The 15,011-nt window shown below is 43.8% G+C and overlaps 1 protein-coding gene across 4 annotated transcripts in view; it reads left to right on the top strand.

The window, feature by feature from the left end:
• The window catches only part of LOC128014197 (serine/threonine-protein kinase BRSK2), a 200,284-nt gene that overhangs the window by 180,109 nt on the left and 5,164 nt on the right, over positions 1-15,011 (top strand). For all 4 annotated transcript variants that reach the window (XM_052597562.1, XM_052597561.1, XM_052597560.1 and 1 more), the window contains 3 exons: positions 7,298-7,421; positions 9,455-9,635; positions 11,629-11,718. In XM_052597562.1, coding sequence (XP_052453522.1) covers positions 7,298-7,421; positions 9,455-9,635; positions 11,629-11,718 — 395 coding nt within the window. The remainder of the gene's footprint in view (positions 1-7,297; positions 7,422-9,454; positions 9,636-11,628; positions 11,719-15,011) is intronic.

The following is a 15,011-nucleotide window of genomic DNA, read 5'->3' as shown; positions in this document are numbered from 1 at the left end:
AATTTGTAGACCCTCTGCTGTGTGCCGTTCTTTCTCATACTCCCTTTTATGAATTATATGTAATTATCTATGAAGATTCGGGAGGAGCGCGTCAGATACTTAGCCTAATCATCACAGGTGGACCACAATCAAGTAATCAATCCCACAGTATAAATATCGCTGACTTACCTCTATCCATTGACGGTTTATCAGCATTTTGGTCCGCATGCACTATGTCCCAAAACCGAGATTCCTCGTCAGAAGACTCATCCAGCTCTTCCCCAGCCCCATCACTGCAGCCAGCCGGCTCCAAAGCCACCCCTTCCCGGCGTGGCAACCAAATCGAGCCCCAGGCTCCAACCCGCGGGCGCGGTACGGCGCGAGCAGCTACTCGCCTCCCAAGACGCCTAGGCCTACCTTCGCCGCCTCCGGCGAGAACCGCGGCCGACTCCCCTGCGTCCTCCTACCGCTCGGCCAGGCATACGATTCCGCCAATCGACAAATGGACGGTGTCGAGTCTGAGGCAGGCCCTGTCCAAAAACGACATCACACCATCAAGCAAGTTAAACAAATCCGAACTGTATGACTTGTATACAAAAAATCTAAATAATAACATTTCTCCCCAGTCTACCCCCGTACCAAAGAAACGGCAAAAGAAAGGAGTACCTCAGAATTCGCCTCAAAGCACTCCACCATCCTCCGCCGCTAGGCCTAGCTCGCAGCGGCTATCAAGCCGTAGCAAGAGGCCTTCAGCTAGCCTAGGCCGCGCCCCGGTTCCAACCGCAAGGGCGCTCGCTATGTCGCCCGGAGCTCAGCCTCCTTCCGCGGCTCCAATTCCAACAGCTCAAGGCGCCGAAGCCCAAGGAGGCTCCTGGCCGCCTCCTCCACCCATCGCAGCCCCTCCATACGGAACTTTCTATACCAACACCGCAGCCCAGGCAAGCGCTTGGCCGAACAGTTCGCCACATACAGCGCCGCCTCCCGCTTCCTCCAGCTTCGCGCCCGCGGTCCAAGCTAGCGCCTGGTCGAACTGGCCGTCACACAATGCCCCGCCTCCCGCTCTGCCGAGCTCCGAGCCCGCCGCTCATGCTAACGCTTGGCCGAACTGGCCGCCTTACACAGCCTCGACTTTAGCCCATCCCAGCTTCGGGCCCGCGGCCCAAGCAACTGCCTGGCCATACTGGCCGCCCAACCCAGCCCCGCAACCCGCGGCCTCAAACTCCGGGCCCGCGGCTCAAGCAAGCGCTTGGCCGCAATCACTGCCAAACACAGCTCCGCCCCCAGTTGTCGCCACCACCCTCCTCCAAGCGAAATCCCCCCATTCACTCTTCACTGCTACACCAATGCCCATCCCATCAAACGCTGTCGCCCTCGAACCTCCCCAAGTGACCCACAGCATTCGGGCACAGATATTAGCAGGTGCGGATGTAGATCTCTCGTCTCTCCTTTCTCTCCTGCCCACATCCGATTCAAACCGCCAAATAGACTGCGGGGACTTCTCAGTCACGCTAAAAAATCCAAATCCCCTTTCATCTCGACTTCTCTCCTTCTCCGAATTCACCATCGCATTCAACCGCTACACCGAGATTATCTGCTCAGCCTTCCCCCACAGGCGACGCGAACTAAACGATTATTTGTCTATAATAGCAGAACTCGCGCTGTCCTACGGAGGGGGGCACTTCTACACCTACCACAAGCTTTTTTCCGCTAAATGTGCCATCCGAATAGCTCAGTGGAACCAGTGCCCTTACTGGGGAGCGATCGACTCCGACTTGCACAGTCGCGTATTCCTAGGCTGTAGGAGCATTTCGTGCGCAATCTGCAGGTCCGTGGCTCACTCCACCACAACCTGCCCACAAATAAACCCGGACGCAACCCAACACTCTCTTACTCCCCCGGCAAAATCCACCAGCTATGTCCCAAAATCAGTTACCGCAGCAAACCCACGCCTAGCCCAACCAGGAGAAGAAAGCACCCAGCAATGTATCGCCTTCAACAACGGGAAATGCATCAGACAGCATTGCCGCTATCTACACTCCTGCAAATTCTGTGGCGGTGCTCATGCACGCATAGTTTGCCCCGTGCATAAAGCCGTAAATAAAAAATCTAAAAATTACCTATCGACTCCTGTGAATATTTTTCGCATGACCATTGAACTAGCACACCATCCCGACAAAGAATTTACTAATTATCTCCTGTCTGGTCTCAAACACGGTTTTAACCCGGGCGTCGTTTGCGAGCTTACCCAAAACACCGTCTGCCGTAATCTCCAATCCGCCCTCGCAGAGCCCGATATAGTAGCTAACCTCATCAAAAAAGAAGTCGAGTCAGGCTTCATGATCGGGCCCTTCAATACCCCCCCCTTCAAAACGTTCAGAGTCAGCCCAATCGGAGTGGCTACGAGAAAATTTTCTGGTAAGAAACGCCTAATAGTAGACCTGTCATCTCCGCATAATTCTACAGTCCCGAGCATCAATAGCTTGATACCCCTCGACGAATTTTCACTCAAATACCAAGACATAGATCAGGCAGTCGAACTGATTAAAATCGCGGGCCGAGGAGCCTGGTTAGCAAAAATAGACATCACTTCTGCTTTCAAAGTGATGCCCATCCATCCGGATTTTTGGCACCTGTTCGGGATACGATGGCTCGAGAAATACTATTTCGCCGTCCGGTTAACCTTCGGATGCAAAAGCAGCCCCAAAATTTTTGATATGCTATCAGAAGCCGTTTGCTGGATCCTTTCCAACAATTACGCAATCCCACATATTATCCATCTCTTAGATGACTTCCTGGTCATTTCATCGCCCAAGGCTATCCCAGCCGCCCATATCCTCACCGTCCAAAAAGTCTTTTCCGAGCTCGGGATTCCCATCGCTCAGGAAAAAACCATGGGTCCTGCCACAACCATAGAGTTCCTCGGCATCTACCTCGACTCAGCTAAATTTCAGCTCTCCCTGCCAAAGGAAAAGATTGATAGAATAATTCTCGTCTCATCCACCCTCCTCGACAGCCCTTGTTGTTCTAAACGCGAACTTCTTTCCCTGCTCGGGCATTTAAATTTCGCCATGCGCATAATTCCACAAGGACGCCCATTCATCGCGCACCTTCTAACACTCGCATCATCAGTTCACGCGCTCGAGGACCTCATCCCCCTAACCCATGCATGCCGCGACGAACTTAAATTATGGATCCTGTTCCTTAGACAATGGAACGGGCTTTCTTTTTTTTACAACAATTTAATCTCGTCTCCCATCGACTTGCAGCTGTTTACAGACGCGGCTCCCTCAATTGGTTTCGGAGGTTTCTACCAAGGCCGTTGGTTCGCGTCCACATGGCCCCCCCAGATGCAGGACTCGACCCAGTCCTCAGCTCTTTTCGAGCTCTATCCCCTCGTAGTAGCAGCCTTCCTGTGGGGCAATGAATGGACAACTAAAAGCATTTTAGTGCACTGCGACAACGAAGCCGTAGTTCAGTGCATAAACAAAGGCCGTTCTCACTCCCCCGCCCTCATGCCTCTCCTTAGACGCCTTATATGGATCGCAGCGTGCGACCAATTCATAATTAGCGCAAAGCACGTCCCAGGTACAGAAAACCAAATCGCTGACTCCCTGTCTCGTTTTCTGTTTCAGAAATTCAGGACGCTGGCTCCAGAGGCGGACCAATTCCCCACTCCGGTTCCTCACTATTCAGAATTAATATTTCCGTAACTCACCCTCTAAAACCACTCCTCGAAGCATCACTGGACTATATTCTCCAAGCAGTCTCTCCCAGAACCCTCCAGTCATACGTGACTGCATGGAGGTGCTTTAAGTCATTTCACCTCACCTATAACATCCCTTTCCCAGATTTTTCTCTACTCTCCATCACCTCTTTCATTTCGTTCCTCAACGGCACCAAGGGTCTCCAAGTCGGATCTATTAAAAGCTACCTGAGCGGAGTCCAGTTTTTTCACAAACTAATGACCGGCGCTCCTTCACCCGAAATAAATAATTCACAAACCTCCCTCCTAATCAAAGGGATCCAGCGATCCCAGCCCACCCATCCAGACACCAGAAAACCCATAACGCTAGATATCCTCACAAAATGTATCCACACCCTCCGCACAAATTACCAACCCCTCAGCATTGCCCGCACGCTCGACGCCATGTTCATCCTTGCCTTCTTCGGTTTTCTCAGGTGCTCGGAGCTTACGATCTCTTCCAAATTTAATCCTAAAATCAACCCCACCGTGTCAGACCTAACCATACTAGATGACGAAACAATCGCTTATTTAATCAAACAAAGCAAAACAGACCAAACCAACAAAGGCCATTTCATATACATCTTCAATCTCCCCTCCCCAATCCAGCCTTACCAATCTGTCCTCGCTTTTTTACACCTTAGAAATTCCCAGGCAAAATCCCCACACGAACCCCTATTCACCGACGAGTCCAAAAAACCAGTCACTCGTTTCTGGTTCCAAAAACACCTCAAATGCGTCCTGCAATTATCAGGCATCCCAGCGAACAATTTCTCCACCCATTCATTCCGCATCGGGGCAGCAACTTCAGCTGCACAAAAAGGCCTCTCCAACCAACAAATCCAAACTCTAGGAAGATGGTCCTCAGAAGCATACCAAAGCTACATCAGAATAAATCAGTTTCACATTAAGAAAGCCCACCAAACCCTCATCGGCCATAAATAAATAAAAAAAAAAAAAAAAAAAAAAAAAAAAAAATCCTATTATACCGCCGACTCCAGCCGCACACTCCCGGCCAAATAACCTAAACCTTTTCTATCCTATGACCAGCGAGGCTTCTCTCTTCGATGACAGGAGCACGAGCTCCCTTCGGATGCCGACGAGAGCCTCCCGGCCAGACAACCTCACCTTTTCCATTCTGCGGCCAACAAGGCTTACCCGTTCGTTGCCAGGAGCTCACACTCCCTTCGGACGTAGGTGAAAGCCCCCGGCTACCTGCTTTTCCATTTCTGTCTTTCGTACGGAGAAGTTTACCCGCCCAAAGCCAAGGCTCCCATTGAACGTAGGCGAGAGCTTCCCGGCTAGACAACCTTACCTTTTCCGTCCTTTGGCCAGCGAGGCTTAACCGTTCTATCCGGGAGCTAAGCTCCTGTCGGACGAAGGTAAGAGCCTCCCGGCCGGACAACCTTTTCCGTCCTTCAGCCAGAGAGGTTTACCCGTTCGATTCCTGGAGCTAAGCTCCTATCGGACGTCGGTCCGAGCCTCCTGGCTAGACAACCTGACCTTTTCCACCCTTGGCCAGCGAGGCTTACCCGTCCGATGTGAGTGCTCCCATCGGACGCCGGCGACAGCCTCCTGGCCAGCCAACCACGACCCTACTGTGTGTTTCAGGTTACTAACCTACAAGCAAGCTGCTTAAATGCTGCAAGTACCTAACACACAATAACTCTCTTTCCTCCCTACGGTCACCAAGGCTAAACCGTCTCTTGCCAGGAGTAGCAAACTCCCTTAAACGCCGACGACAGCCTAACGACCACGCAAACTTACCTTTTCTAACCTACGGCCTGCGAGGCTCACCCAGTTTGTCCCCGCCGGACGCTGGCAAGAGCCTCCTGGCCACCTATCGTTACCTTTTCTGTCCGCCATCCGGAGAGGCTTACCCGTTCGATGCGCGTGCTCCCTTCGGACGCCGGCGAGAGCCTCCCGGTTAGACAACCTTACCTTTTCCTTTTCTATGGTCAGCGAGGCTTACCCGTTCGATGTGTGTGCTCCCTTCGGACGCTGGCGAGAGCCTCCTGGTCAGACTTGCTTTACGTTTCCACCCTACGGTCGGCGAGGCTTACCCGTTCGATGTGTGTGCTCCCTTCGAACGTCGGCAACAGTCTCTCGGCCACACAACTTACCTTTCCATTTGACGGTAGGCGAGGCTTAACCGTCCGACGCCACGAGTCTCGTCCTCTCGCCAAATCCTGCAAAAAAAAAAAAAAAAAAAAAAAAAAAAAAAAAAAAAAAAAAAAGCTACCCTCAGCTACTCTCACATCTTTTAACCCCGTCTGGCGAGGCTTACCCGTTCGATGTTCTGAGTTTGAGGCCCCATCGGATGCTGCGAGAGTCCTCCCAGTCGGGTTTTCCTTTCCAACCCTCCCCGTCCGCCGAGGCTTACCCGTCTGTCGCGTGCGCTCCCTTCAGACGTCTGGCGAGAGTCTCCCGGACGGGCCTATGCTTGCCAGCCGCAAGTGAATCTCATCCAGCCGATGCCGTGAGTCGGGATCTCCCTTCGGATGTTGCCAGAGTCCTCCTTGTCGGCTGGCCCAAAAGCTTTTTATCTGCCTAACCGAGAGGACCCAGACGTCCGTCATCCTGAGTCTCAATCTCCTGTCGGAGGCTTCATGGGCCCTCTCGGTCAGCGTTAGGCCCTTCACCCACTGAATAGCAGGGGCTATCAGCCAGTAGGGCCCGTACGCCGACACCGTGACCTATTCCGGTCGAGGCAACTCGGGTCCTCCCGGTCGGGCACCACAACCACGCCGCTCCTCCTCATCGGCCGGCAGGGCTCACCGATCCAACGCCAAAAAACTCCAGTTGAGCATCGGCCCGAGCCCTACCGACCGGGCGCCAACAACCACGTAGTTCACTAGCTGCAGCTGGTAGGGCCTACTCTCTCAACGCCCAAGTCGCTCCATCCGGAGTACGTAGGCCCTTCCAGCCTGCCAACGAGATAACTTCTCAAAAACCAAATCAGCCCCCGCCAGTACTCCGCTTTTTGGGGGGCATTCTTTAAACTGGCGGCTGTCCTCCTGTACATTTGCCTTTTTGGGGGGTACTCTAGCTTCGGGCAATTCCCGAGCTCGGAGCCCTTCCCCGGACAGCACGCCAAATACGCATACCATACCTCAGCTAATTATATGTAAGCGTGAACTAGTGAAATGTAATTATCTATGAAGATTCGGGAGGAGCGCGTCAGATACTTAGCCTAATCATCACAGGTGGACCACAATCAAGTAATCAATCCCACAGTATAAATATCGCTGACTTACCTCTATCCATTGACGGTTTATCAGCATCCCTCCTCCACCCCATCTCCTCACTCCAAGTTCACTTTACAATATACGGGGAAGGGGGGGTACTCTAGCTTCGGGCAATTCCCGAGCTCGGAGCCCTTCCCCGGACAGCACGCCAAATACGCATACCATACCTCAGCTAATTATATGTAAGCGTGAACTAGTGAATCAATATCAATTTATTTTGCATAAGCGCCATAGGATCTATCTTATTCTGAGCTCTGATAAGAACTGATCTTGTATCCCCTGAAGACTTCATAAAACCTTCATGTTTCATATTTCTCTCACCCTGCAGACTTGCCAAAAAATCTTGGTTTGGTAACTTCATCAACCTAGAGAAAGAGGAGCAGATCTTTGTGGTTATTAGGGACAAGCCACTGAGCTCTATAAAAGCCGACATCGTCCACGCCTTTCTCTCGGTAAGCAATCTCTTTCGCATGTCTCCAATCCCGTAAACGACAGCTATGAATATTTGGATATATGCATCTGCGTTCCCTCTATCAGATTGAAAGACTTTGCCCGTTGCGCCGGTTCTGAGGTTTGGCCGGAAGCCTGTGTTTTTACATTTGCAAATACCTTTCTGATTTGTGTTTCAATTCTGTAAAATGCTAGTCTGTGATGTTTCCATCTTCCCCGTGGCTGCCACTTTCATTAGAGGTCAATGGAAAATCAACGCAGGGCATGAATCATTAGCATATAGATGTTGTGCCTCGAGAGGTTTGTACAGAAGGGAAGGGAATTTAGTCTGCCGTTTAGACCTGCAAATGTTTTATATGGCCGCTTAAAAAGTTGCTTGTCACGCTTAGTGACGTTTTACTCGCCTTAAGCTATGCAAAAGTAAAGGTGCGGTCATGTTAGCGCTGTTTCTGCCGAATTTTGCGCACAAAAGTCGAGTGTCAATAGTGTAGCAGTGCTAGGTAAATTAATTACTAACTGTGGTCTGTTACTTATTCCAATTAACGTGACAAAAACTGTAGTTTGGAATGTATTCAGTTACATTACACATTTCATATAATTATTGGATACTTTTAATTACTCTTGAATCTGTTATCGCATTGGTTTAAATAGCATAATGCTGTACAATATAGATATAAGAAATAGAAAAGAGTAAGAAAGTATTTTAAAATATAAATAATAAATAATTGCTGAAAAAAATGTCCTGATAATTTACTCACCCCCATGTCTTTCTTCAGTCAAAAATAAATTAAGGTTTTTGAGGAAAACGTCCAGGATTTTTCTCTATATAGTGGAATTCAATGGGGATCAACGTGTTGAAGGTCCAGATTGCAGTTTCCAAGGGCTCTACACAATCCCAGCTGAGGAATAAGGGTCTTATCCAGTGAAGCGATCAGTCATTTTCTAAAAAAAAACATTTATATACTTTTTAACCACAAATGCCGTCTTGCACTAGCTCGACCCCATGCATTACATAGTCACATGTGACGTAGGTGGAAGTACCGACCAAATGTTTTACACAGCAAATGTGCAAATAAATGGTAAAACAGCAGCATCTGACTATTTAGAAGTTGGAGAAAATTAGTTTTTTCTCCCCAACCTACCTTTTTGAACCGGTGTACACAGACGAAGAACTAACCACATGTGACCTTTCCAATGTGATTAAGTATTGTGTGAATATGTGGAAAGCGAATCTCACAGCTAGTGCAAAACGAGCATTTGTGGTTAAAAAGTATGTATTTTAAAGAAAAGGACCAATTGTTTTAGTAGATAAGACCTTTATTCCTCTGCTGGGATCATGTAGAGCCCTTTGAAGCTGTGTTAAAACTGCAATTTGGACTTTCAACCCTTTGATCCCCATTGAATTCCACTATATGGAGAAAATCCTGGAATGTTTTCCTCAAGAGCCTTAATTTATTTTCGGCTGAAGAAAGAAAAACATGAACAACTTGGATGACATGGGGGTGAGTAAATGATCAGGAATCTTTAATCCAGCATTTTGGAATCTGATAACGTAATCCATTACTACCCAGCACTGGTAGCTTTGTGTGTAGCACCACTTAAACAGTTTCATAACTTGAACTCGTTATGGAATCTGCATGTGGAAATCTTTCATCCTTACACAAAATTCCCAAACTTTCCTATTGCAATTACTGGACTTTGCTGGATTTTGGATTTTTAATGCCATTGGCATTACTGTAGTGAAAGTGACTCAGCAGTTACTTTTAAATAAAGCAGCATTTTGTGGGTTAACATTGTGAATTCACATGGTGACTTGAACCTAATGCGAAGTCTGTGATATCTTAAATTCCCAAAGACCCAGATTCCTATTGAAATTACTGGACTTTACCAGCGAAAATTCACCAAATGACCGTACTTGTGACCAAACCTTAATAGGCCACGTTTTTCCAAGCTTCCATTGATGTTCTTCATTGATAGCTTTATAAGCTTCCAAATATGTAACGCTCGATCGATCCTTGCCTTCCTCCTTCCTCAGATACCAAGCCTCAGTCACAGCGTTATCTCGCAGATGAGTTTTCGGGCCGAGTACAAATCCACCGCCGGCCCCACCGTCTTCCAGAAGCCTGTTAAGTTCCAGGTCGACATCACGTACACCGAGAGCACTGCGGCCACCAAGGAGAACGGCATCTATTCAGTCACCTTCACTCTGCTCTCAGGTAACAGCAACCGCAATCAAGCCACTGCTACATCAGCGCTCATCAAGACTGTAGAACACCAGCGTAGCTTGAAATAAAAGAAAATAGCTGCGAGTGAAGGTGAATTATTTTATCTTTCTCCATTATGTTGAAGCATATTTGGCATAATTTCATTAATTAGTGTTTTTAAAAGGAAAAAAATAATCTAATGTAGTGCACTAGTTGGGTCAAGATGGCAATATGGCTGGATGAAAAAAGCTTTTATATATATATATGTATATATATATATATATATATATATATATATATATATATATATATATATATATATATATATATATATATATATATATATATTCTGTCTTCAAATGATCAGAATGTATCTCGATATTCATGTATTTGCTCTTAAATAGCATAGGAGTATTTATTTTTTATTTTTATTTTTTACCAAAAAGTCTTTGTCGCCAAACAATGTAAAATAAATATTAAATATAATTTAAAAGACTCAATTTAAATTCACCAATAAACATAAACATAGTTGATAAATGTTAAAATCTTGTTATATTACTAATTTTAATACAACTTTCCCTCAGAAATTGTCAGTAAATTTCACAGAGAAACCGCAAGTAACACAATTGAATTTCAATTTTGAGTTAGAAAGACTGAAATAGTTATTTTTTGGAGACATACTCCAATTATCTTGGTTTAATTTACAACAACAACAAAAAAGTTACATTGTAATCTAGTGACATTTCGTCTCATTCAGTTATAATTAAGGAGATTATTAATACAGTATTTAACATATTTTGTCTGCCTAATTTACAACACTGTACGTACATGAATTTGGTTGGAACCGCATTCTTTTGTTAATGTATTTGGAGTATTATAAATTAGCATCCGTGTGTCCAAGGTTAGTCATTTGCATAAAACACATCCAAAAACATATCCTTATAAGGGTTTTTCTAAACAATCTTTCCTTTGCTGATTTTTGTAACTTTCAGGCTCAGCAATTTGAAAACCACCACTATTTGTTTCCACCACAAAATAAAAAAATAAAAAAGGTAATTACAACTTTCTCTCGAAATTCTGCCTTTTTTTCTTAGAATTGTTAAATAAACTTGCAGTTCTGACTTTTTTTCTCAGAATTGTTTGCTATAAACTCGCAATTCTGACTTGCGAGAAAAAATGCAGAATTGCGAATGTATTCGAATTCTGACTTTTTTTTCTCAGAATTGTGATTTATAAAGTCAGAATTATGAGATAAAAACTCTGAATTACCTTGTTTCGTTTTTTATTCAGTGGCGGAAACGGGCTTCCATACAGCAAATTATATGACGCATATGTGTGATGAAGTATGAATAAGACAAACATGTATATGAGGCCACCTAGAGTATGTGCATACATGTGATTTTAGTTGTTCCTACTTTTTAGTTTAATTAATTTACAATACATTTTAGTACAAAAGTTAGATAAGTTAGTTAGTGAATGAGAAACGTATGCCTTGAGGAAATGTAAATTGTAGATATGTGTAAATATGTCATATGGGAAAGTAAGCCCATTCCTGACAATCTTACATTTAGTCTTGCCAGGACTTTGTTTTCTGTCCTCTAAGGAACAATTCTTATAAAAGTTTCCATTTAATTCTCGAAATGAGTCTTTTAAATACTAATTATCCCATCAGTATACCGCAGATCTCAATAACAGCATAAGATAAATAGAACATCATCTTATGCATCATTCTCCCTTATTAATATCCATTATGTCTCCTTGTGATATGCGCCGGCAGCAGCTCTTATCCACTACAGCGTGCAGGATGTTAAATAATGTTGTTGTCCATCTAGCAGAGATAAGAAAGACTGCAAGTCGTTTTACAATAAATTCCTGTCAGATTCTTAAAAGTCTCAAATTTTTTGTCTGTGGAGCTTTTTTTCACTAGAATGCAAACCAAGTGAAGGAAACCCCACTCCAAAATGTCAACATGGTTTTATATGTGACCTGTTCCACTGTATTGTAGGTCCCAGCCGGCGTTTCAAGCGGGTGGTAGAAACGATTCAGGCGCAGTTGTTAAGCACACACGACCAGCCGGGAGTCCAGCAGCTCTCTGGTGAGTATAAATCCCCCTGTCCTTCCCCCCCCCCGATCCCTCTCATGCCTGTTTATACCCCTCCTCCATCATGCATGCCAGCACACCACAACACAGCATCACAATATTCTCCACATGATCCCACCCTAAAGCAATCCCCACTGGGACGCTAGTAGACAAAGGGGAGTTTTCCAATTCGTGGTGATTCCCTTCGGCCACACTTCTGCTCCCATTTCTCAGACGGCATTAACGGTAGATTTTCTTACAGTTCTTCAAATGTGGAAACCTCAGGTTCATGATTTCTAGTTTTGGGATACAGTGTCCTTGTTGGAGGACCAATCTGGACTGGTTATGTAAAGGTTCCTGCTACCTTTTTAGGTCAGGATAACCCTGAATCCAACATCTTGCTCTATCTGCCTCAGCTGTTGTGCTGAACCAACCAGAGCACACACATCAGGAACATTATCATAAAAGATCAAGTTCAGGAAAAGTTTTCCTCAGTATATACCTTCTATTACCTTGAACTTCCCAGAGCTTCAAGCCAAGGATGAACTGCTGAGTATGTTTTTGTTGTTATTGTAGTTTTTTTAAAGGAGAATCTCAAATAAAAGCCACTTTTCTATTCTATTTCTATTAAAGAAAAGCCGTCCTATTCTCCGTCCACCCTGTGCACGTCCTCTCTTCTTGACACATGATGCTATTTGGCTGTGTCCCAATCATATCACTGATAACAGCTCCACCTAGCGGTCTGTTTGGCAAACAACAACGTATAGAAAAAATAAAAAAACCAATATAACCTTACAGAGTTATATCATTCTAATATGCTGATTTATTGCTCAATTATGAAAAGTTTTTGCTGCTTAATATATATATATATATATATATATATATATATATATATATATATATATATATATATATATATATATATATATATAATACAATTAAAATGTTATTTTCATTCTTTAATGCTTAATTTTGTATCATAGTTTTCCAATAAATTGACATTTTAATTGAAATTGTTTTTAACAATATAATTAAAATAATATAATTTTTTAAGCAAAATAGTTATTTTTTCCAGCGATATTTTGACCCCCACTATATATATGTACTGTACACACATTAATATTAAGTAACTTCTAGTACAGTTCATGAGATAGCATTGAATAATGAACTAGTGTTTAATAATGGGGAGGTTTAAGTGAGTGTTGGGCACCAAAGACATCCAAGACCATCTCAAGAAAGTCGATCCTTGTTTCTCTGTTTCCCCACCACAGAGTCTTTCACTGTCGTTCTTTCTCTCCTTTGCTTTCTCTTAAACACATCACATTCATGCGCGCCGTGTCTCATTCAGTGCTGTATGACTCACTGTGGTTTGAACGCACTACTGCACTGCAGATTCACACTGCAGTCAGATGACATTCACCACTCCAAAAATAGACACTTCAATTATGGATTTAATTGTTATTTTGCGTAGGATGTTGTGGTTTTCTGTGTGTATGCAAATAACTAACCTCCCATTGTTCTTTAGATTCATAAAACTATTTTTATTCCAAACAAGCATAATTATCCACACAAATGTCTAATGACCACCCAACCGAAGTCTTCTGGCCCCTAATGTAGTCTAGATGAAGACATCTGGCCCCATGCTTGTTAATTGGAAATTGCTCATTTGCTTCACATGGGCTTGATGAAGAGTGTACACAGCGAATCTAATGAGCTAATGCGCTGATCCAATTTATAAACCAAAAAAAGATTTAGGGAATTTCAAACTTTTTTTCTTTTTTCAGGCTGTGTTGATAGTGTTGTCTGGTGTCAACACATATGTTTCTCTTTCACAGAGAACTCTCTGTGTGCTGCAAAACCCTCTAAAGTCTCAAAGTCAAAGTGTGGTAAAACTTCTGTGTTTAATACACCAAACCTGCAGCACAATTACAGAGGCCCAGAGAGTATTTAGACACTTGAGTCACACTTACATAATGTCTAAATGTCATTGCATTAGCTAACAAAATTACAATTTGTTGAAAATGCACTCGCTCTCAGGCCATCCAAGATGTAGATGAGTTTGTTTCTTCATCAGATTTGGAGAAATGTAACATTGCATCATTTGCTCACTAATTGATGGATCCTCTGCAGTGAATGGGTGCCGTCAGAATGAAATATGGAGAGAAATATGCACAGATCAACCATTGTGAAAACAAAAAATATGTGAGTGGATTTTGATGTGAGAAGGCAACAGGTCAGACTTGTTTTTTTTATTATAGATTATGGACTCATTTTGACCAGAAGTGACGGTTTAAAGTTAAACTGGCAGCTTTTCACTTCACTTTCACAAGATAATAATTAATGCACTGGAGTCATGTGGATTACTTGTGGATTATCGTGATGTTTTTATCGGCTGTGTGGGAGAACTATTTTTTTTTTTACAGAAACTGCGAGTATTGATATAATTAACCATAATTCAGTTTGGGATTCCAGAAATGTCAAGAACTGTATGTTTTTCAATAAGTTGGAAAATATATCAAATGAATTAATATTAAACAGGAGGCCCCCTGTTTAAAAACCACCGGTCTAATACAATGACATTCATTTTAAATGTGCAACCCAGGCTCAAGAAAATATGCTTCTCTATATACATTTCTGCAACACTGTAATTACATAATTTTGTGTGCGTTTCATGGCAGTTTCAAAAGTGTAATGTCCTTATCTTAACTTCCTTATGTGTATTTGAGCTGTTTTATCGAACGGTAGTTTCACAGGGTTCGTACCGTGCTCTTCATCACTCAAGTGCAACGCTGTATCGCGTGAGCTACGGAGCAAACCTGCTGTATTAGAAAGCTCATAGCTGTATAGTGACGAAAACATTTTTTAAATATCATAACAGTTTTAAAATCACACAAGATGTTAAAATTGTTTTGAGGTCATAACATAATATTCTCAGAGGAATTGTGTGAAAAGTGATTGAAACTCTGTACCTGTAAATCGTACTTTGTGTGAAAAGGAATAAAAGTTCCTTTTAACTGGTAATTCGTACAAATAGGTACGTTTTTTTTTTTTCAGTTTTGCAGAAATGTATATAGAGGCACGTATTTCCGATGAGCCTATGTTGTAAGTGTGACTTAAAGTGATAGTTCACACAAAAAGAAAGATTTTATCATCATATACTCACATTCATGTTTTTCCATACCTGCTCATTCTTCTGCTGACAGGAAGACAGAATTGTTCTGTTTGGGTGAACTATCTCATTAAGTGTCCAAAAAGTTTTAGGGGTCACTAACTACTTTGCTACGTTACATGTTTACTGAATGACACAT

The sequence above is a fragment of the Carassius gibelio genome, chromosome B25, assembly GCF_023724105.1.
Source record: "Carassius gibelio isolate Cgi1373 ecotype wild population from Czech Republic chromosome B25, carGib1.2-hapl.c, whole genome shotgun sequence".
Classification (NCBI taxonomy): Eukaryota; Metazoa; Chordata; class Actinopteri; order Cypriniformes; family Cyprinidae; genus Carassius; species Carassius gibelio.
The sequence above is the reverse complement of the archived record's forward strand: the minus strand, read 5'-3'. Positions and strand labels throughout refer to the sequence as shown.